We start from the raw sequence: 22,458 nt of genomic DNA, 5'->3' as shown, positions 1-22,458 counted from the left end.
CGAGTGCGGAGCATTCCATTACAAAGAAGGTTCTGGAAATGGCAGATCAATATACAAATTTACCTTTATCTTTTTGTTGAAAAGAGTATATTGAGTTCATTTTCAGCAGCAGGAGACTCAAAGGGGCTTACAATCTCCTTGCCCTTCTCCTCTCACAACAAACACCCTGTGAGGTGGGTGGGACTGAGAGAGCTCCGAAAAGCTGTGACTAGCCCAAGGTCATCCAGCTGGCTAATCTGAATTCCCCAGATTAGAATGCACCTGCTCTTACCACTACGCCACTGATCCAACTACCCTGAAACATCTAATTTGACTGGATTCTCTAACTGGCTATGAGATTATCCTTAATTGTAAAGGCATCCACATGGGAAAAACTTGCAAGTTGGAATATGGTATTGTCAGAATAACCAAAAATTTATAGTTTGGCACACAACATATCCAGGATGTACTGTTTAAGAAGAAGCTGCCCACACAATGAATGAAGGTGCTCTCTCAGAAGATCACATTTGGAAAGCATCACAGCCAAATGGATGGAGGCACAGAAAAGGCACAATCTGGGCAACAGAATCATAGAGTTGGAAGAGACCACAAGGGCCATCACGTACAACCCCCTGCAATGCAGGAACACACAATCAAAGAACTCCCGACATATGTTCACCCAGCCTCTGTTTAAAAACCCACAACTCTCTGAGGCAGTGAATTCCACAATCGAACAGCCCTGATGGTCAGGGAGTGCTTCCTAATGTTTAGGTGGAATCTCCTTTCCTGCAACTTGAATCCGTTACTCCTTGTCCTAGTCCCTGAGGCAGCAGAAAACAAGCTTGTTCCCTCTTTGAAATGAATTGCTTGTGCTATGCTACTTCCGCCAAATGGAATGAAATGGTTGTATTGCTTCATAACAGCAATTAATATGTTATTTTATCTATTTGTTTTGAAACTCAATAAAACATTTTTTAAGAGATAAGATTGGTCTGGCATGACTTGTTTTTCATGGCATGACTTTTTGTGATCACAATATTCTCTTCTAAGTGCTGGCAGACCATCTGCCTAATGATCTGCTCCAGAATCTTCCATGGTATTGACCTGGATGGTAATTATTAGGGTCCACCTTTCCCCCCTTTTTGAAGATGGGAATAACATTAGCCCTCCTCCAATCCACTGGGACTTCTCATGTTCTCCAGGAGCTCTCAAAGATTATAGCAAGTGGTTCTGAGATAACTTCTGCAAGTTCTTTTAATATCCTGGGATGCAGTTCATCAGGCCCCGGAGATTTGAATTCATTTGAAGTAGCCAGGTATTCCTGCACAACCTCTTTCTCTTCTGTTTCATCTTCTCCTGAATGAGCAGCATTTCCTTTTTGGGAATACACTGAGGCAAAGAAGGTATTGAGTCTTTTCTCCATCCCCTGTTCATATTTTGCCATCTCCTCCTTCAGTGACCCTATCCTATCATTTTTTCTTCCTTTTGCTATGAACATAATAAAAAAAAGCCTTTCTTGTTTTTAACCTCTCTGGCAAGCCTTTGTTCATTGTGAGCTTTAGCTTTTCTGACTTTCTCCCTGCACATCCTGCTTATATGTTTGAATTCTTCTTTGGTGATTTCCCCCCTTTTCCATTTCTTGTACATGTCCTCTTAAAATCTTAGCTCAATTGAAAGTTCTTTAGACAGACATCCTGGTTTCCTTAGACACCTCCCATTTTTCCTCATTGGAACTGTTTGAAATTGTGACCTCAAGATCTCACTTTTTAGAAACTCCCAGCCATCATGCACTCCTTTCTCTTTTAGTATTTTTGACCACGGGATCACACTCAGTAGATTCCTATTCTTACTGAAATCTGCTTTTTTAAAATCTAGAATGAGAGTGTGACTATGCTTAGCACCCCCTTTCCACTGTATAACAAACTCCAGGAGAGCTTGATCACTCCCACCTAAGGATCCTACCATTTCCACTCCACTAATCAGGTCATCTTATCGGTTAGGAGCAAATCTAAAATAGCCCTTCCCCTTGTTGCTGCTTCTACATTCTGGACTATGAAATTGTCTGCAAGGCAAGTGAGAAATCTGTTAGACCTGATTGTCATGGAAGAATTTGACTCCCGGCAAATATCTGGATAATTGGTATCTCCCATTACTACTTCTTCTCTTCTTTGTGCAAGTTTGGTCATCTGTTCCAAAAATGCATCATCAATCTCTTCAGGCTGGCATGGGGTGGGGGGATCTATAATAGACCCTCCACAGTGAGATCAGTGTTGTTTCTCTCCCCCTTAATTATTACCCAGATGCTCTCAACCTGGCTTGGAGGATTTAAGTCATGGACCTGCTCACAGCTGTAATATTTTATGTATAATGCTACTCCTCCTTTCCTATTTGACCTGTTTCTCTGAAATAGATTATACCCTTCAATTCTTACGTTCCAGTCATGAGACTCATCCCACCAAGTTTCAGTGATACCTATAAAATATTTGTTTTGCTGTGTTATGAGTTCAAGTTCATTTTGTTTATTTCCCATACATTGTGCATTGGTGTAGAGACATCAAAGGCCATGGTGCATTTCCTCTGGCTGCTTCTTTAAGGTTTTTTCCCTCCTGCTGTTGCCTTCTTGACCTATTCGCTCAGTTCTCTCTTTTATCTTTGGATGGGATTACGGAGATGCTCCAAAAACCAATCTTTGCAGCAGCTTGATTTCAGTCCAGTAGCACCTTTGAGACCAGCCAGAAATCTGGATTCAAACTTAGTTGTACTACTGAAGATCAATAGGGCTATGCTATCCTTTGAAACAGGAAAACAGACATCTGCCAAGTGGTAATTCACACTCAGGGGCTGGTTTTTGAAAAGCACCCCTGCATTGCCCTCCGCTGGTAGACAATATTTTTGTCTTGACAACTTTTCAAAATGTTATGAAGAAAAGGGGGGGGTGTCATAGTTTCTAAACAAGCTCTGGAAAGTATGGCATTTAATAGGAACAGCAAAGAAGTACCAATTCTTACTGTATTTGGAGTATTTGTGCAAATATGTTATTGGCAACTAGCCATGGACTAATGGAGGTGGTTGACTAGAAATCAAGCCCAGTGATAGGAGTGTGGTCCTATGTGAACATCACGCTAACCTAGGGCTGAGAGATTCCCATAGGAAGAAGCCTGAGAAGCTGCCTATAAACTGAGTGTCACCAGCACCCTGATTCTGAGAAGTGATCCACAGCAACCAGGCAGGTTCCTGATCCCTTGCTGTGCCTTGAAATCCACAGAGAAGGGTTCAGCTTGATCCTGACTCTCCCCAGCTGGCAGCTCCTGCAGCAAAACTGCACAGAACTGTGGCCCTTGCATAAGGAGAATCCCCCCCCCCAATCATTTTTGGATGTGTGTAAAATGGTGCCTGTACTCAGATAAAAATCACACTCCCTTCCACCAGTGACCTTCTCAGGACTTGGCAGAACACCCCAACAAAATAAGATCTGCCCAAAAGTGTGTGCAATTATAAATACTGATGTAAGGGGGCTCCTTCCCTATCCTAAAAAGAATCTTTTGACGATCCCACGATGACTGAGGGCTGAAAGAATGGAGAGGAATTTCCCAAGACAGAAATTTTGACATCAATCTAACTGCCTGTGCGCTGTGACATTTTCCTTCCTGGGCTCTAAATCTTAATGCTTTCCCTAGAAATAAAACATCACATTGGTACCTACCATGAAGGTGTCCTCTCTTCAGTGGGGTGAAGCTGGTTAGGTCATACCCCCTGGAGATCAGGCAGGACTATGCAAATTTGTAAAGTCTCTTCTGGACAATAAAGCGCCTGCCTCTCCAGTTGTTGAAAAGCCTTCTCACTATCCTTCTAGCCTTCTCACTATCCTTCAGCTAATGCAAACTTCTTCACAGTCTATGTTCTTTCTTTTCCCCCACTAAAGAAAAGACAGTTTCATGCTAAGTCAATCTGTAGGTCTCCATCAGTGGGGCTTTGGTCATCTGGGCTAATTCCTGAGGTGGGAGACTCAATTCAGTTACAGAATTATGGACGTGATGTCCTACCTTACAGGGTTTTTTTTAATCTATGGAGAGAGGATGTTCTTCATACCCCTGTTTTTCTTGGCTAAGAAGTCCTATACCTTTTCCCCCTTGCTGTTCCATTCCACTGCATGCATTTCCTTTAGTAACCAATAAATGCTCATACAACAAAACATTTTTTTCTTTTCTAAAAGTGGACTGTGAATGTGTTTGTATCTCTGCAAGCACTGATGAAAGATAAACTTGGATCATGCTTTTCCTAGAAAGCAGGGAGGACTTGCAGAGTCTGGCATATTTCTAACCAGCTCCACTTCCAAGGATTTCCTGCTTCTCTAGTTCATTGGGAAAGGCAAGAGATTTTTCGTTTTAAAAAGTTTCTTAAGGGTTTCTAAAAGTGGAGCCTCTGGAGACCAGGCTACCCTCCTGGCCAGGGGGGGGGCTGGTGGTGGCAGAGAATCAGCCCCCATTCCACATGCACGGGGAAAGAGAATCAAGTTGCAGAAGCGGTTTCCTTGGTGAGATCTAGCAGCTTAAGATTTAGGGCAGTGAAGTAAAGTCAGCTACTAAAGTCATGGGACTTTCCCCATGAGTGATGTGTAAAAAGTTTTAGTGTGATGGGGCAGAATGGCAGCTGTGGGCAAGAGGTCAGGTAAGGAAAATGGCTCCAGTGTGCATGTGAATTGATACAAAAGTGTACATCTTTTTGCCCAAACGGAGAAGAGGTGCTTTCCCAAAATATTTCAAATTTGAAAAGCACTGCAGAAAAGCGGGGAGGGGACAGGGAAGGTGGCCAGTTGGGGAATGAGGGCATGTGGATGCTCCCAAGCCTGTTTTTGTGGAAGCAACCTCAGACCAGTTCACGATCAGTTGGCCCCGTGGAAATTCATCAAGCTAGTTAGGAAGCTGATTTTAAGCAACCCTTCAAATTATCACCTGTTGGTAACCAATATGTTTGTTCTAATAACCTTTGATACTACTACTGAGGAATGAAAACAACCCTGTATTGTCGAAGGCTTTCAAGGCCGGAATCACTGGGGTGTTGTGTGGTTTCCGGGCTGTATGGCCATAATAACCCTGCTTCTGAGAAGAGATCACCAGGGAATCCTGGAAGCAGGCAGATTCCTGCCCCTTTGCTACACCGTGAAGCCTGGGAAAGTGTTCACATTGACCCTGATGCTGTATAGCCAGCGTCTCCTGCAGCCAAACTGCACCCACCCATAAGGGGATCCCCTAATCCAGTGATTTTGTTGTGAAAAGTGTGCTAGTACTCATGAACACTCTTGCCACCAATTCCCCTCTCAGGACATGGCAGCACGTGTAACCCCCATGCCCAGAATGGGTTGACCCAGTAAGGGGTGGAGACTCGGAGCAGCAGAGAGGCTGAAAGAGCTCTTTTGCAGAAGAACAAGGCTACCAGACTCGGACCTTGATTTCTATAAGCCCTTAACACCTTGTTAAGGTAATTTCAATATTGTTGGGAACTACTGGGAAGGTAGTTGTTGTTTTGCTGTGTTGTAAAGCATGTTGAGTTTATTGTTTCCAGGGTTTCCTTTGTGGAAATGCCGTAATGGGTGAGAGTTCTCCTGAGACCTTTCTCATTCATGTTGGTAACCTGTTCTCATCAAGCCCTCCTTGAGTTCTTCAGGAGCCAGTACCAACTCTGGCAAAGAAAGATTTGACTTGGCACACATCAGTAGACTGTAAATAGAAGGACTTGAAATGCAACCTGAACAGGACCTTGAATTGTAACGTTAAATGTTGATGTTTTAAAAGTGTTAATTGTAAAGAAAAGTAAACCATTTTGTTGTTTAAATTTGGTTCTTTGCAACTCATTCCAGGTTCTGCCCCACAGAACCCACAGAAGGAGGTTACACACGCTCCCCAAAAGGTTCCAGTATTCAGTACCCCTGGGTAGTTACACACACAGAGTCAGCCTGCCTAAAATTGCCTGCAGGTAAGTGCCTTTCCCTATACCAGTGATGGCGAACCTATGGCACGGGTGCCAGAGGTGGCACAGAGCCTTCTCTGTGGGCACGTGCACAAAGTTTGTCATGTGGGGAGCGGAAAATCACACACACGCCCATACACACACACATATCTAGGCTGGCCTGGGCCATTGAGCACGACGTGTGCACACCACGGTGAGCAGGGAGGACTTGGCTGGTGGGCCTGGTGCCTGTGCTCCGGGTGGCTGCTGCCTGAGGGGGGGGGGGGCAAAGGAGGCAAAGATGCTGGAGAGACACAGAGCGGTGCGCGTGGGACTTGCTGGAGGCTAGAGCAGGCTGGCCCCTGCTCTAGCAGGTGGGGCGGAGGAAGAGGGAGCCAACCGTTTTTTTCTAAACTAAACCTCAGCATTCAGGTTAAATTGCCAGGTTGGCACTTTGCGATAATTAAGTGGGGTTTCGGTTGCAATTTGGGCACTCGGTCTCAAAAAGGTTCGCCATCACTGCCCTATACTCACAAACTTGAAAACACTCCTCAGGATGGGGGGGGGGGAGGGGCCTCGCGGGCATATTGTACAGAAGAGCCAGAAGGAAGAATGCACATTCCAAAAGGAATCCCCCAAAACAGCCCTGAGCAGAGTTACTCCAGAGTAGACCCGTTGAGCTGCATCACAGCCCTGTTTTTCTTTGCTAAGAAGTCCTATACATTTTCCACTTCATGCATTTCCTTTAGTAAGTTTGGATTCAGTTTTAACTTGGCCCAGTTTTCCCTGTCCTCCGAAGCCGTTGTTGCAGGGCCTTGGCTGCTGTTAGACCTACTACCTGTCCTCTGGATCCGTGCCCCTCCTGGCTTATTAAAACCTGCCGGGAGGAACCTACGACCCCGCTTGTTGAAGATCATCAATGACTCTCTTGAGCAAGGAGTCTTTCCGGGTGGGTTTTTCTGAGATAGCTATACAGTCTGGGATACTCCGGGAGCCTAAACCTGTACAGCATTACTCCAGAGTAGCCCCGTTGAGCTGCATAGGGAAGTCCCGGGGAGATCCAGTTCATCCCTCCCAGGGCGGTGTTGCTGATCCTGGGAAGGATGTGAAGCGTTTTAACCATTTGTCTGCAGCACTGGAAGGGTTAAACCGATCCGAGCTTTTTACTGGAGAGGCCGAGCAAGGAGGGGGGCGAGAAAGAGGGGGAGTTTGCTTCCGCTTCAAGAAAGAGAGCCAAGACGGGCTTCAGAGATGCAGCCCGTAGGAAGAGCCTTGTAGCGGCATCTTGGAAGGTTTACTCGCAAGTAAGTCATGGGGGTAGGAGGGGCCGAGGGGGAGAAGCACTTACCTCTTGGAAAGGAGGAAGGCTGACTCCAGTCTCAGCCATGATTGTCATGGGGTTGCCAACTCCCGGATAGCAAATTCCTGGACACTTGTGGGTGGAGTCTGGAACAATCGAACCTAGGTGATCGGGCATTGGGGCAATCCCAGTTGGATAACACCCGAGAGCCCACCCTCCAAATGCAACCATATTGCATCCAGGGAAACTGATCTCCCCGCCACCTGATTCTGGGCGAACTAAAGGCTACATCTGGAGGGTGGTAACCCTGTTAGGCACCAATTTTTCTCCTCTATCCATGTGGAGGTTCCGTGGGTGGGCGGGGCGGGGCAGGTGTTAGTATTTTTCAGTGCAAAAAGAAATATGAGCAACATTCAATATTGCTGGTTATTTTAATTCTGCCAAACAACTGGGCTTTTATAATGTTATGAGTAAAAACGTGCATGGGGGAAAGGAATTCCCGAATCATGTGCAGCCCAGTCCTAAGACCCCAATGCATTCCCCATGTGGGGCTGTGAGCTAGGGTCCAAGGCTGCCCAGCCAAAGACAGGAAAAAAATTAACTATCTGTTGCTAAGCTCTGAAGAACCTAGCAATGGCATCATTGTTATTGGAGACACTATCAAAACCAAGTAATCACAATCACTCCCCATGACAGGCAGAGAGGGGTGGAGCATGCTGATGAAGCCACACACCCTTATATCAATCAGCTTCACACCACCTATAGATCAAGAGGGACCAATGGCACAAGTGGTGTGAGGGACAGGACTCTGGAGTAAACACACACCAAGGGGATGTGTGTTTGAATCCCCTCCTACTGCAGTATTTTGCACCATGGATGTCCAGGGTGGGAAACATGGCCCCATGTCTTGGCAGCACACTTGGCAGAGGCAGAAGTAACAGAATGCCAAATTCTTTCTCGTGCACTGGGGTTTGAGTGGGAGGAACAGCATTCCTGTGTCAGGTGAGAGAGGTAGACTTACTTGGCAACACCACAGGGAGAAACACAATGGCACAGTTACAGGAGGTTCAAGTCCCGCTAAAGGGTTTGCCCTCTAGAATTCAAAGCTCGCCTTTTGGTCCAGATGGGATCAAATGGGATGAATCGTTGTTGCTGATTGGCTGGCCCAAATGCCAAACATTTTTACTGTTAACCCCTCCATCTACCATCTCCCTGACGTAGGGTTGCTAGTAGTCAGGTAGAGCCTGGAGATTGGTTTGAATTACAACTGATTATTTCATGTGCAGAACATGACTGTTTTGGAGGGTGGACTCTATGCCATTATACCTTGCCCTTCCCAACTCCACCTCCCAAATGTCGAGGAATTTTCTAACCAAAGAATTGGCAAACTTGTGCATCCAGCAGGGTTTGTTTTCTTCCACAACCCCTCTTCAACCCAGCAGCCCTTGTGCCCTCACTAGGAGATTCTTCAGAATCCACACCCCTGACACAATCCCACTCTACACCACCCTCAGACTCACACTTGCCTTACACCAGCCGGACACATGTGGGATTTTGAGTGGGCATATCCTCTGACACTCTTCACAGCAATCTGAACTCTGTCTTTCGGAATTCAGGGCCAGGAGAAAGCTGTGATGCTTCACTGGAAGAAAGATTTGTTATATTTACCCTGGACCTTAAAGTGGTCAGAAGTTCCAAGGGATGCTGTTTAACCTGGGTTGGTTCCCCTTGGAAGGAGAATGCTGTAGAGCCTTCTGGTGTCTGGGTACTGTCTGCTTAATGGTAAATATACTGGCAGAAAGAGCCAGCATGGTGTAGTTGTTAAGAGTGGTGGACTTTAACCTGGAGAATTGGGTTCGATTCCCTGCTTCTTCCTGTGAAGCCTGTTGGGTGGATTCTCTCAGAATTTTCTCATCCCACGCAGAGGCAGGTAATGGCAAATCACCTCCAAACTTCTCTTGCTCTGAAAACCCTATGGGGTTATCACATGTCAACTGTGACTTGACAGCACTCACACACCTACTGGCAGAGCTCAGCACTGGGGAAGTGAGAAGAAGTCCCCCAGAGGAGCAGGTCCACTTCCCCACACCAGATGCCCAGAAAGAATGTTCCTGGACTTCAAGATTCCTGAGGAAAATCTCAGCCGAAGCCTGTCAGTCTGTCTCTCCTACCCTCACCTGCTCTTTTGTCATACAGACACATTCCTGCCCCTTCCCCTCAGCTGGGTGGTTGGAGAGAACGATTGTGTAACACTTTAAAATTACTAAACAATTATACAACAAGTAAGGGGTCACCAGTCCTTCTTGTCCTTTGGGGCTCCAATTGGCCTTGAAACCTAGCCCCTTAGACACACTGACCCACACTAGGTAGTGGCCAAGCTTGTAACATCTTTAAAGAGGCAAACAGAGACAGGTAACTTGCCCAAAGAACCAAACAAGTATATCTAAAAAAGATTTGTGTATAATTTAGCAAAATATTGGTCTACATACTTGGTCTACAATCCCCAAGATACACTATTCTTCGGATCCACCAGGGCAATTCTTGCATGTCTCGTGAGTACATTAATGTTTGTGATCTCAGTTCTCTGTGTTTTCCTTGTGGCACATTGTTGCCTATCACTCTTTTAATCTCTCCACTCCCACAGGGAAAAGCCTCTGTTCATAGCCAAATGAGTAAAACTCTCTTTCCACAGTTGGGAGAGTGAATCGATAGTAGGGGAAGGAGATGGAAAAGGAGGATACAGAAGGACCTGGCCAGATAGCCAAGAAAGGCCTCCATGTCAACCAAGCTGGAAGTGATGCTGTAGTTTGGCAATGAGCTGCATCAGATATCCTGCACCGAGACATGATGAACTCAGATGTACGTAGGCTGTCCTTCCGGCAATTCTGTTATCATGAGGCTAGTGGGCCCCGAGAGGTTTGTGGACAGCTCTATGGACTTTGCAACCTCTGGCTGAAGCCGGAAAAGCTTACCAAGAAGCAGATCCTGGACCTGGTGATCCTGGAGCAATTCCTGACCATCCTGCCCCAGGAAATGCAGCTCTGGGTTAGGGGATGCCAGCCGGAGACCAGTTCTCAGGCAGTGGCCCTGGCTGAAGGTTTCCTTCTGAGTCAGGCAGAGGAGAAGAGGCAGGCAGAACAGGTGAGGGCATTGCCTTCCAGGTATTTATTGATATGTTTATAGTAGAGTATTTCTTATTCTTCGAGATAATTTGCCAGGGTTGAAAGAGAACCCTTCTAAGGCTGATGATTGAAAGGTGTATTACCCAAGGTGGAGACACAGTATCTCAATATAGTGGGGAAAATTAGCTTAATGTTTTTTAATGTTGCAAGAGGCTTTTAATGTTGCAAGAGGCTTGGGTAAGGAATCTTTAATACCAATGTATATGGAGATCAGCTGTTAGAAGAAAATTCACAGAGAGGAATATAATACAAATTTTACAGTCTTTATTGCAGGGATAAGGGGTTCACAAGCATTTGATTAAACAAACATGCACACCCAGAGTTCCTAAGATATAGTCAGGTTAGAAAATAGATTTGGAACAGGAAAAGGGTCTGGGGTATATAGGTAGTATGACCTGATCATGAAGTGAAGATGATCCAGAGATCAGAGCCAAACAACCAGTGTCTGGTTCCGGGGGCGGGGCGTGTGTGTGCACACAAAGTGTTGGGTACCGCAACAAAAAACGGAAAGATGCCAGTGGCACTGGACAAAAGGTTTCGGGGTGGGATGGGGTATTAGGATCTTTATAGTAAAGATTCACCTCTGAGAGTGTCAGGACAACCTTTAGGGGGGTGGCTGGACTGTCTTTGGGAGGCGTCTGGGTGGATGTTGTTGAGAAACAATGGAGTCCACTGTGAGGTGGTCAAAAAAGTTAGTTATAGAAGGGCGTATTTGTGTTAAGATAATCAGGGAAGGGAGATTTCTTGTGAGATGAGTATTCATTCAGCAGAGCTACTATATCACATTGAGAACACGTTCTTCTGTGAAACTGAAAATATGCTGACATGACAACCAGGCTGAAAGCATGAGAACCGGAAAACAATTCGTTTTGGCTGACATGGCTATCACCAGAGAATGGGCTTCCCATCTCTGCAATGCCACATCAACCTTTCTAGGTTGGTACGTGGGCAGGGAGACCTGAGAAGTACCCCGCCCCCACCTATACCAGGGTGGCATGCTAAGAGGTGCATAGGGTGGGAATGGGCAGGATATAGTCCTTGATGTTTTCCATTCCATCTCTTATCCATCTCTCCTGCAGCTTTTTCAGATGTGGGGACCATCCATGCAGATTGAAGCTAAGTTCTCTGAAATGCAAAGAGCTCCATTGGAGGATTGGCAGAGGGAACAGGGAAAGAAGCAGGCCCAAGATGCCCTCTTATGTGGTAAGGACTCATTGGGCCTGGTTGGGATTGGAGCACTTGGTGGATTTGATGGGTAGAGAGTTTTGGTCAACAGAAAGCCTAAATACTTCTTCACGCAACCAGTAGGACTTAGTGTCCCCTAATTATGTCCATCAAAGGGGATTAGACAAATTCACAGAAGCACTTCATTACAATGATTATTCATTGTGAGGAACAGGAGGATGTCCTGCCCCTGACGGGAAAAACAACTGCTGAGCTGACTCCATTGGAATTCTGCACTAGCATTCAGCCACCTTTGAGGATAGGGATGAAATATTGGAGGGAAGAACAGGAGAGTTCACACCTGCTTCAGAGAGAGAGAGTTGCACTAGTTCAGGTCTGGCCCTGCAAAAGAGCAGGCAGAGTGGCTCAGTGGTTTAGCTCATTCTCAGGGGCAGAATAGAGCACTCTTTGGCCCCTTCCGCACACTCAAAATAATGCGTTTTCAAACCACTTTCACAACTGTTTGCAAGTGGATTTTGCTATTCTGCACAGCTTCAAAGAGCACTGAAAGCAGTTTGAAAGTGCATTATTCTGCTTGTGCGGAATGAGCATTTGTGAGGCGTGTCTCTGGGGAAGAGCAGATCTTGTACCATTTAGTCTTGACTCCAGGGGAAGGGCAGGCTGGTGTGGGAGGAATCCTATGTGTGAGAGAAAAACCATTCTAGTAGCTAGTGAGCAAATGCCTGTTTGTGCCTGAAAGCGTTAAGGACATTTCAGCTACTCTCTGAATCCATAAGTAATTTAAATTCATGTGCCTCAGCCAGGTTTCTCCTTTGTTTACCTGAAGACCTGAACAGCTGATCTGCTCCTTGAAACCAACCTGTAAATAAATATTTCTTGTTTATATACTCATCCTGCCTCAGCAATCTCCTAATTTCTTTGTGTACCACAAAACTGATCTAACAGCAGGAAACCCAGAGCCTAGACACTTGCTGTGTTTAGAACATCTGGCCACTGAGGGGAAAGTTTATAGTTTAAAAGAAACCTGCAATGGTGGAAAGTGGCATCAAGCCACAATTGACTTATAGCCACCCTGTAGAGTTTTCAAAGCAAGAGAAGGTCAAAGGTGGTTTTCCCATTGCCTGCCTCCACAGGGGCTGAGAGAGTTATGAGAGAACTGTAACTGGCCCAAGGTCACCCAGCAGGCTTCATGTGGAGTAGTGGGGAAACAAATGCAGTTCTCCAGATTAGTCTCTGGGGAAGAGCAGATCTCATGTTTTTGAGCACCAGAATTCACAGGACAAGTTTTAAGTCTCACAGAAACCTGAACTGTAGCATCATTTATAGCCCCCCAAGGCTCATGGGTACATTGTTTTTCTCTTCCCATTTTCCCACAACTTTTTACAAAGTGTTGCTAATTTTTTTGATAATGCAAGATTTCATAGCCTTAGAAATGGATATGTGTAAAGCAGGACTCCAACAGGCAAATGAATTAGGAAGTCAAGGCTAATACTATTTCTTCCTATTTTCTCCCTCTCGCAGGCAATGAAGAGACTGTGTTGATCCGTTCTCTTTGCAGAGGTGTGGAAACAACTGCTGCACCTCCTGGCCAGGTAGAGGAGATGAGAAGGGGACAGCTTGCCCCCCCTCCTTTTCCAGGGAGGCTTTTCACCTGCAGCTACTGCTGAAGTGTCCCAGGAGAGAGAGGCTCTGAATGCCGCTCCCTTTACCCATGCCAAGCTCTATATCCTGCACCCTCCCAGAATTCCTCCTCCCAGAGTGCAATCTCTACCTGGCCTGATCTCTCATGAAGGAATCTGCGTTTTCTTTCAGTGTCCGATTTCCTTTGAGGAGGTGGCTGTGCATTTCACCAAGGTAGAATGGGCATTGCTGGATCCAGGCCAAAAATCGCTGTACAGAGAAGTCATGTTGGACAACTATGGGAGCATGGCCACCTTGGGTAAGGATTTTTAGTTGGTGGCAAATTTCTGCCTTTGGGATAATGCCTGAATCAAAACAATGAACAGCAATATGTCATTTTGAGGCCTACCCTTCTACTTGCTCCCTTTTGGAAGTCTCGAGGGGCAACTGAGACCAGTGTTTTAGTCATCACCCTAGGCAGAGAGACTGTCCTAGCCAGAGGCCCAGCTGGGACTGGAAGACTCTAAAAGGGTCTCTAATACTCCACTTGCCAATCATTACAAACACACCTTTTTCCCCCAGATGAGATTAGAGTCATCCCCTCTGTTTGTGATCTGAAATGGATTCATCCACCTTACACTGGTTGGGATTGTGGACTTTGATCTTGACCATATTTCCATCCTTCCAACAGAAATTTCCCTTCTCGTTGGATTTTTTTTCTTCCACCTATAAGAAAGATCACTTTCTCTCTTTCTCTCTCTCTCTACCAAAAAAGCCCAGAATGTAAGAGAGACTATGGTGGAGAGAGGCAGAGGCCTTGCATCCAAAGAAAGGCTAGAAAATTTCTCAAAAACATGTCAAGAGAGAATTTCCTTTCCAAATGAGTTAGCTGCAAGTGAGTATCCTTCACATTTATGTCAAGGGTACTGGGAAATAATACCTGTGAGGTTTTCTCCTTCAGTTCTTAGCAGCTCTTTAGTTTGGTAGAATCATAAATCATCAAGAAGGGAGGGAGGCATTGTGGGGCTTGAGATCTGGCAGGTTTGGAAGCTCTTTTTGGGGCTGAGCTCAGCAGTGGCTCTTGATTGGCCACTGTATCCTTAAATACTGGATATTCCAGGGCAAGGTAGGGAGTTACTTAAGAACAACCAAGATGAATGAGGTCAGTGTGATGTAGTGGTTAAAAGTAGTGGATTCTGATCTAGAGAATTAGATTTGATTCCACACTCCTCCACATGAACAGCAGACTCTAATCTGGTGAACCAGGTTTGTTTCCGCATTCCTCTACCTAAAGCCTGCTGGGTGACCTTGGGCTAGTCACAGTTCTCTCTGAACTCTCTCGGCCCATCTACCTCACAAAGTGTCTGTTGTGGGGACAGGAAGGGAAGCCTCCTTATGATTGAGAAAAGGGGGTATAGATCTAAACTCTTCTTTCTCCTATCTGTATTTGTCACCTAGATGCCTTTAGGCCTTACCTGTCCTCCCAACTACTAGCATCTCTTCCAAAAACCATGGGGATACCCTTTGAACTGTGGAGTTCATTTGTTGAGGTCCTGACTTCTCCCTCTCTCCACCACCACTCCATCAAAAACTGAAAGCCAGCTGCTCATGATTTTCATGACAACTAGAAGGAAACAGTGCAGTTGCAGGACTAGATATCATGGTAATGTCTTTTGGAGAGCCAGTGTGGGATAGTGTTTAAGAGCAGTGGACCAGGTTTGATTCCCCACTCCTCCACATGAAGTGACCTTGGACTAGTCACAGTTTTCTCAGAACTCTCTTTCACATACATACACACACCCCACCTGACTTTGTTCCTCTTGTGGGGCAGGGAAAGGAATGTGATTTGCGAGCTGCTTTGAGACTTCCCAGGGAAGAGAAAAGCAGGGTATAAAAAGCTCTTCTTTTTCTATTTAATCATCAACAGCAGAGAATCAGAAGAGCTGCGCAGCAAGTCAAATGTAAAAAGTGGAGAAATGTTTCTTTGCCACTGTTTCCCCTTTAAGATCCCACGGGGAAGAAAGGGATAGGCAGAACGTAAAAATTGTGTCCCTGGGGCGGGCTTTACTGAGGCTCTGCGGTTCATTTGACGGTGCAGGAAAGAGGGTCTGATAAATGAAATGCATCCTGTGATTGAGGCATGCCTGTTTGGTGATCTGACTCTTTGCATGGGTGCTGACTAGACCTCTTTCTTTGTCCTGGCAACAAATGTAGAGAAGACAGTTGGGGAATTCCAGGGGTTCTCTTTGGGAAAAGCCAAGAATGAAGACACCAAAGGAAACTTCAGGGTTGGATGTGGACCACAGAGGGAGGAGGGAAGCCATGCAGAGAAGAGGAAGGATGAGCCCATTTCGTGCCAAGGAGGGGGCTTCTGTGAAATCCCAGGCCTAAAGAAATGTCACTCAAAGCAAGAAAGAACAAAGGCCTCCGTGCTAACCAGAGAATCCCTCCAGGGAAAAAGAAAGTGGAAGTACTTCCAATAAGGCATTACTTCCCAAATTCCCTCAGGAGAGAAAGGGTATGATGACTTGGGGTATGGCAAGTCCTTTAATCTGAAATCACCCCTTCACATCAAATAATTCACTTAGGTGAGGAGCTGTATAAATCTTTAGACTGCAAATCAAGCCTCTAATGAGCAGGCTTTGAAACCCTTTTGAAGAGTATACTTAGGTACACTTCAATGTACTGCAGCAAAAAGCCACTGAAATGTTTTGTTTATGGATAGAACTTCAAGGGAAGATCAGACTTCATTGTGTGGGGTCATTGTGTGGGTGCTGATGAGATCTCTCTTTTTATTCCAGCAGGGGATGATCAATGGAATAAGGGGGATAAGGAACTCAACCAGCTATTGCCAAATAAAGTCATGAAGGACAACTTGAAAGGAAACATCAGTAATAAAGGCAGATCTAAGAGACGGAAAGGAAGTCATGTGCTCAAGAAGAGGAATAAACCTATTTCTGGCCAAGGGCAAAATTTCCATGAATTAATCCACATGGTGGAGGAAGTATGTAACTGCTTGGAGTGCGGAATGAACTTTTCAGAACAAACTCAATATAATAACCATTTGAAAATGCACAGCAGAAAGAAGACTCATCAACACTTGGAATGTGGAAAGAGCTTTTTTTGCAGATCAGAGCTTTTTACACATCAAAGAACACATACAGGAGAGAAACCTTATACCTGCTCAAATAGTAGCAAGAGGTTTTCACAGAAATCAGACTTTGTACAGCACCAAAGAATTCATTCAGGAGAGAAGTCAATTATCTGCTTGGAGAGGGGAAGGATGTCCTCTTGTGGAAGAAAGGGTAATATACTTTTTCAAAAGCATACTGTAATGAAAGGGCGTAAATGTTTTCGATGTGGAAAGTGCTTCAAATACAGATCACACCTCCTTTTGCATCGTAGGATACATAAAGGGGAAAAACGTTTTGAATGCTCAGAATGTGGAAAAAGATTCTGTCACAGTTCCAGTCTCCAACAGCATCAAAGAACCCATACAGGGGAGAAACCTTTTGAATGTGTAGAGTGTGGGAAAGGATTCAGTCGGACTGACAATCTTCATCGTCATCAAAGAACCCACACAGGGGAGAAACCTTTTGAATGTGTGGAGTGTGGAAAGAGATTCACGCACCATGGTAATCTTCAAGATCATCTAAGAATCCACAAAGGGGAGAAACCTTTCGAATGCTCACAGTGTAAAAAGAGATTCAGTCAGCGTGGTGATCTTCAAAAGCATCTAAGAATCCACACAGGGGAGAAACCTTTTGAATGCTCAGAGTGTAAAAAGAGATTCAGTCAACGTGGCACTCTTCAAGACCATCTACGAACTCATAGCGGGGATAAACCTTTTGAATGCTCAGAGTGTGAAAAGAAATTCAGTCATCGTAGCACTCTTCAAAACCATCTAAGAACTCATAGTGGGGAGAAACCTTTGGAATGCTCAGAGTGTGGAAAGAAATTCAGTCACCGTAGCACTCTTCAAGGCCATCTACGAACTCATAGTGGGGAGAAACCTTTTGAATGTTCAGAGTGTGGAAAGAGATTCAATGAGAGACGCAATTGTGAGCGACATCGAAGAACCCACACAGGTGAAAGACCTTTTGAATGCTCAGAGTGTGGAAAGAGATTCAGTCAACATGGCTATCTTCAACAGCACCTAACAACCCACACAGGGGAGAAGCCTTTTGAATGCTCAGAGTGTGGAAAGAGGTTCAGCCAGCGTAGCTATCTTCAACAGCACCTAACAACCCACACAGGGGAGAAACCTTTTGAATGCTCAGAGTGTGGAAAGAGATTCCGCCGCAGACATGGCTGTGACAGGCATCTAAGAACACACAGAAAGGAAAACTTTTGAATGTTATTAATGTGGGAAAACATTATGAACTGCATCTAGGAACCCACACAAGGGAAAAACCTTTGAATGATGAGAGTGTTGAAAGATTCAGTCAAAGAGGCAGTCATGGAACAGCATCTAAAAACTGACACAAGGGAAAACCTGTTGAATGCACAGAGTGTGGAAGGAGATTCAATCAGCATGTCAGTCTTCATGACAACTACAGAAATAGAAAGTATTGAAACCACTTGCAAAGAGCTTGCATCTGCACAGAAACTTCAGACTGTGGAAAGACTTTTAGCTGTGATTGAAACCTCAAACAGATTGCACAGGGGGGAAAATAAGGATGGGCCCTAAGAGTAGAAGGAGATTCAAGATGAACTCCTAGCTCCTTAAGCATCGAATCCATACAAGGGACCGGGCAGCAAGCCAACAAGGGAGTAAGATGCCAGCCAGATACTCTTCACATCTGCTGTGTTATCTGTGCTGATAATTGAATGTATAGTTATGGAACACCATACCTCTACTGCTGCATTAGCTCTTTGTTAACTCATAAGAAACAAGAATACTTCACCAAAATCCTCCCAATCAACCAATGGTTAGGTCTTGGACCAGTAATCAATAAGTGGACTCTTGATATACAATCAGTAATCTTTATTGAGGTGGCAACAAGCACTCAGCATCAGGAAACCAGTTTTGTGGAACTTGGCTTCTACTGTCATATTTATCCCCCATAATACTCCCCTAAATTCCCTCCTCCCAATTTCCCAGAGAATGCGTGAAAGTGAGGTGTGAAAAGACTTGTTTTGAAACTGAGCGTCCCAAGGCCATGAGACAGATATCCTTCTGCTGAACTGCCCCTGCAGACTCCAGTACTTCCTCCTCCCCTTCCCAGGGTGCCGAACAGAGTTAGCCAAGTTATCTACATATGTAAGCATATAGAAACAGTTCAAACAGAAAGAGGTCCATTAACTTATCATAGGTTACATTGAAGGATGCACCATCCCCAGTGCACCAGCCCCTTTGCCCAGGTGTTGATCTTTGCACCTTGTTCCCTGCATTTGTTTGATGCCAGGAAAAGGCAGGTGCCATTCCTGACATGAGTACAGAATTAATAACATACAATATAATGATAGTGGGGGGAGAGAGCATGAAGACTCTTCAGCAGAAGAAGAACTGCATCTAGGAACCCACACATGACAGATATCTACAACCACTCTGCTACTGGTGCAAACAATGTGAACAGCCAGCATCCTTAATTTACAAACTCTTTATCTGACAAACAGTTCTAGAGCGGTATCCACCAAGCCTAATTCCTACTCAAAAAATTCTGCTAGTTGGATTAACTGGGGTTGGAAGTGGAAAGTTGTGTTCCCCAACCCAACAACTGAGTAAGTTCAAAAGAATCAGCATCCAGTATTGTGGAAATGGGGATGTATGCTTGGAGTTGGCAGGCCAACATTGAGAGTTAGTTTCCCAGTCCCAGTTATCCTCCTCACCTACCCTCACATTCTCCCAGACAGAATCAGGAGGGATTCCCTCCTGCTCAGAACATCTCGCCTCCCCCAACCTCAGCTCCAGGAACCAGAAAAGACCTGGAGTAAGCCTTGGCCTGGGATGTCCCCAACTCTGGTGCCTCAGAGCCCACTTGAATTCCTCCACTTGAAATTATGCATTTATTGAGAACACAAAGAAAATTCATTTTTCATCTTGCTACTTGAGTTTGCAAATGTATGTATGTTAGAGTTGCCAAGAGCCCTGAAAGGCAAAAATATCCTGCCCCTTTCAGAGACTTATTGGCCAATTACCCATGGGTGCGTCAGGGCAAAAAATTTGCCCAGTACCCTTCCTCTCTGGCACCAGGAGCAGAATCACATAAGGGCAAGATTTCTTGTCCTGATACACTTCCTCTTTCTCCACCTGTGCTTCTCACTTTCCCCGTGGAAAGTGACAGCACTTCTGGTGCGACTTTTGCGTCAAAGCAAGGGCAGGGCAGAGCCGGCCGTGGGTAATCAGCCCATGTCTGGAAATGGTCAATAACAATAATGGGACAGCACACATTTCTTCCAGGCAGTTGGAAACCTGTAAGGATTGTTTTTGTAATCACTTAGAAATCAAAGCTCAGCTAAGAAAGGAGCATAGCTCAGTAAAGAGATTGTTATTTGTATCAGGCAATTCAGACTTTGTCTTTTCTATGCTTTGTGGTGTTTTATAATGAGTTGCTCTTCATGAAACATTTCAAAGATTTGTGTGGCATGTCTTTTTAAGCTGTATGTAAAGCTGTAAGAAAGAAATTCTCTTTCGGCGTCTTCTGAGGATCTCTGAGCTGGGGGCCCACCTTACCTCTCCAGGGAGCCCAGTCCAAAAACCCAAAAAAGACCCAATCCATGGTAAATGGTGTTTGTTAGATGGGTTTTGTGGCAAAATATCAACTTTTTTATTATTGTGAGAATACTTCCAAGTTTTTCTTTTGTGTTGGAGAGGTGTAGAAACCTCCCAATCTCATCTCCCAATCAAAAAATCTACTAGAGATGCAACATCAGTCCCTGGAAACATCTGAATGTGGGTTTCCTCTCAGACCTAGTTTCAGGGAAGATTTTGGAGCTGCAACTGATTCAATGGCCATGGGAAATATGTGTTCTGAGAAAGGTAGGGGGCGGGGAGGACAGTATCCCTGCTGACTCCATGGATACTGGAATCCTTTTCTGCCAAGTAGCCAAGATGGTAGTTGGCTGCATCAACCTCTGGTGGTACCAGTCTTTTCTGATGGGTCTCAGAACTTGGGGCTAGGGGACCTCTGCTTGTCATTTGTCCAGGGTCCCAGAAGTCTCCAGTCCTGTTTACTTTGGATTCTGAAATTTTCTGGGGATCTTTGAGAAAATGAGAGGTGTCTCTGCTGGAGTCTTTGTTCAGTCCTTGAATGTGAGGCTCCTTGAGGCATTGGATGAGATCTCTGTCCATTGTCCTTCCTTCCATCAGGAGCCTGGGCTTGAAAGAAACACCCATTAAATTGCATTCTTTTTAATGACATCATTAAAGCCATCGTTTTAACTACACAGGCTGTTAAAGGGTTAAAAAGAAAGCTGGGTTTTCTATACCTTTGTCAGCATAAAGACAAAAGTGCAGTCTGTGTTCTGCAGCAGAAGTGAAAGCAGTGTGTTTCTGCTGCTGAAAATCGTGCCAATTTTCTTTTAGCATCCGAGAATCATTAAGTGCCATTTCTGTCTAAGCCATTCTTGTTTGCATGGTTAAACATCAAACTTGGCAAGACTTGCCTTTTTGTAAAACTGGACACAAAATGGTAGGCACTTTACAAAAAGGTAAGTCTTGCTAATAACCATCTGGGGCAATATAAATTAACTTTTTTCAAAGTTCAGTGTTTAACCATGCAGACAATAATGGTTTAGACAGAAGCAGCACTTAAATACGATTCTCTGATGCTAAAGAGAATTGAAAGAGGAAGAGACAGGCACTAGGATCTTGCCAGAGCATTCCTCCACAAAGGAGGTACAAGAAGATACAGAGGACTGATTCACACATCTCCTTGGATCTTTATGTTGAAAAGGGATAGAAAGGATTCAAATAGGGGGGAGGTTCTTTTATGAAGCAGCTCAGAAGAGAGAATTGTCCTATTCTTTAGCCTTTGATATTCCAGGTGAGTGTAAGCTTCCATTTCTTCACTGTTACCTTTCTGGGATAATTTGCTGAGTTTCCCACTGGCTGACAGTATGTCAGAGCATATCTTACACCTCTGGTATTAGAGACCAGAGTTTCCTGGCCAGTTTGGGCCTTAAAAGGCACATTTAACCTTTTCTCACTGTCTACAAGAGCTAGTAAAGGGTTACAAATGAGACGAAGTTTGCAGTTCCTAGAGATGATTCCTAGAAGAGTGGTGGGCAGGAGCCAAAATTTTCCCCACACTGGGAAGCTTTTCAAAGGATCTCCCTACTCATATGTGCAGAGCCAGGAAGAAACAGGTTTGGTTGGCCTCTCTGGCATTCCCAAGGAGGGTTGCCATCTACATCCAGTCCTTGGAAGTGGGGCTGGGTCACCAGCAATAAGCAGGAGAGGATCTGGTTTCCCTATAGGCTAGGACTGATTATCTGATGTTACCCTAGGGAGGGAAGAAGAACACAGCAACTCCATCTGAAAGGCATTTGGCTATCAGGATAGAGTCCTAGATGAATGGGGAGGGCTTTGTAGCTTGCAGGGTGTAGAGCAGTACTCATGGACACCCCCCCCCCCCAAGTCTGATAGAGAGGAAGGTCCGTGCCCTCGCTGGGTTTTTATTTCAACCTACAGAAGCCTGAAACCAATGGGAAGTATTTCTGTGTTCCTATCTGTTCTCCCAGAAAGACTTTTTAAATATAGTGGTATATGGGATTCCTCTGGAGCAGGGAGTGATGTCCAACTACAGCAAAAGGTAAAAGGCTACAGGATTGTCCAGGGTGTGTGTGTGTGCCTGTTGTATAGCGTAAGACTTCCATGGGACCACCAAGCTCTGTATTCCACTTCTGAGTGTGAACATACTGCATTGCCATCTCCAATGAGTAACCACAACTAACTAGCCTTTTAGTATTCATGCAAATCCCAACAGGGCTGCCATCTGAATCTGTCAGATGTTAATTTTGTTGATTTGAAGATGTTTCCAGTGCTGCCCTAATGTTTTCAGGATGGCACACAGGGTGCCAATTACCACTGGGACGACCTCAGCTGGTTTGTGCCATAGATGCTGAAGCTCGATTTTCAAATCGTGGTATCTAGTGACCTTCTCGTGTTCTTTTTCAATGATCCTGCTGTTACCGGATACTGCTATGTCTATGATGGTCACTTTCTTTTCCTTTATCACTGTAATGCCAGGTGTATAATGTGCAAACACTTTGTCTGTTTGGATTCAAAAGTCCCACAGGACC

The 22,458-nt window shown here is 45.0% G+C and overlaps 2 protein-coding genes across 13 annotated transcripts in view; one reads left to right on the top strand and one right to left on the bottom strand.

Annotated features, from left to right (window-relative positions):
• LOC125428526 (zinc finger protein 420-like) overlaps positions 1-22,458 on the bottom strand; it is an 815,993-nt gene that overhangs the window by 78,432 nt on the left and 715,103 nt on the right. The window lies entirely within an intron of this gene.
• On the top strand, positions 7,133-19,720 carry LOC125428622 (gastrula zinc finger protein XlCGF57.1-like). Of its 4 annotated transcripts, none has more exons than XM_048489061.1 (6): positions 7,133-7,229; positions 9,870-10,084; positions 11,487-11,610; positions 13,114-13,184; positions 13,405-13,531; positions 16,014-19,720. In XM_048489061.1, exons 2-6 carry the CDS (start codon positions 10,070-10,072, stop codon positions 17,564-17,566), a joined length of 1,890 nt encoding a protein of 629 aa, XP_048345018.1. In that variant the 5' UTR covers positions 7,133-7,229; positions 9,870-10,069; the 3' UTR covers positions 17,567-19,720. The 4 variants fall into 4 exon arrangements, with proteins under 4 accessions (XP_048345018.1, XP_048345016.1, XP_048345015.1 ...); XM_048489059.1 differs by having other exon boundaries at positions 9,870-10,366; positions 11,496-11,610; XM_048489058.1 differs by having other exon boundaries at positions 9,870-10,366; positions 16,017-19,720.

Source organism: Sphaerodactylus townsendi, linkage group LG03 (genome assembly GCF_021028975.2).
Source record: "Sphaerodactylus townsendi isolate TG3544 linkage group LG03, MPM_Stown_v2.3, whole genome shotgun sequence".
Taxonomy (NCBI): domain Eukaryota; kingdom Metazoa; phylum Chordata; class Lepidosauria; order Squamata; family Sphaerodactylidae; genus Sphaerodactylus; species Sphaerodactylus townsendi.
Note: the sequence above shows the minus strand (reverse complement) of the source record. Positions and strands in the feature narration are given on the sequence as shown.